Raw genomic sequence first — 1269 nt, forward strand, 5'->3', positions numbered from 1 at the left:
TACTTTCAGTTATATTCAAACTAGTAGTCTAGAAACAAAAGCTACATGTTGCATTAATTTTTAAAGAATAAAAATGTAAATTTCCATTTTCTTAAAATAAGTGTGCACTAAATTTTGCTTTTTATTAATTGAAAATACTCTGTATTTGTACGCTTCAAGGGCACAAATGAATAAAACTGTCCATGTATTAACCTAAAAGAATTTTAAAAGATTGCTATCAATAATGCATTTTCTACTACAAGTTTAAAAAGCAAAACTACTAGTGCCAAGTTTTATAAATATCTATGTTTGAAAGGTACAACTTGTTTGTAGTAAAAAAATTAAAACACTACACACTCACTAGAACGTGGATTCCTTCCTTTTCAACTGGAGCTTTATCATATGTAGCATCACAAACTCGAACCAAAGTTGTCACTCCATACTTCTTAAGTTCCTTTAAAGAAAAACAATTATAAGGGAACTTACTTTTGAAACCTCCAACCAGAGCTTTAGAAATGTGATATTATAAATAGAAACAATGAGATATCATCTGTAGACAAAAACCAAAATCATTCTCATTGTGGTAACATATATAATGGACACTCATGCACTTTCAGTGGGAGTGTAAGTATGACTCATCTTTCTACAGGGCAATTTGGTAGCATAACACAAAAACTTCAAAAGTTCACATAGGCCTGGCTCGTGCCTGTAATCCCAGCACTTTGGGAGGCTAAGGTGGGAGGAGAGCTTGAAGTCAGAAGTTCAAGACTCCATCTCATTAAAAAACAAAACAATACAAAACTAGCCAGCGATGGTGGCGCATGCCTGTAGTCCTAGCTACTTGAAAGGCTGAGGCAGGAGGATCGCTTGAGCCAAAGAGTTCCAGTGAGATGTGATCAAGCCATTGCACTCCAGCCTGGGTAACAGAGCAAGATCCTGTCTATTAAAAAAAAAAAAAAGTTCACACACTTTGACCTAGAAATTCTATTTTTGAAAATTTATACAAAAGAAATAATTAAAGATATATACAAAAATTTAGGTAGCAACATGTTCGCCCCCAACTGTTTGAATGGTAAAAAAGTAGAAACCACATTAGCAGTCCAAAACAAGGGAATGGTTAAAGGAAATACGGTACACCAATACACTGAATACTATGACAGCTACAAAAACAATACTGAGGAGGATGGGGGAAGATTTTTAAAAATATCAAGTGTGATCCTATCCATTGATATATGTATATTTATAAGTATACACATATATGCAGAGGAAAACATCTGGAAGTCAGGTATC

At 34.0% G+C, this 1269-nt stretch overlaps 1 protein-coding gene across 1 annotated transcript in view; it reads right to left on the reverse strand.

The window, feature by feature from the left end:
* Positions 1 to 1269, reverse strand: part of PTP4A2 (protein tyrosine phosphatase type IVA, member 2) — a 31038-nt gene that overhangs the window by 8186 nt on the left and 21583 nt on the right. The window contains exon 3 of the mRNA XM_012642331.1: positions 341 to 433. Within this exon, the coding sequence (XP_012497785.1) occupies positions 341 to 433 (93 nt within the window). The remainder of the gene's footprint in view (positions 1 to 340; positions 434 to 1269) is intronic.

Source organism: Propithecus coquereli, unplaced genomic scaffold, assembly GCF_000956105.1.
Source record: "Propithecus coquereli isolate 6110/MARCELLA unplaced genomic scaffold, Pcoq_1.0 Scaffold178, whole genome shotgun sequence".
Classification (NCBI taxonomy): domain Eukaryota; kingdom Metazoa; phylum Chordata; class Mammalia; order Primates; family Indriidae; genus Propithecus; species Propithecus coquereli.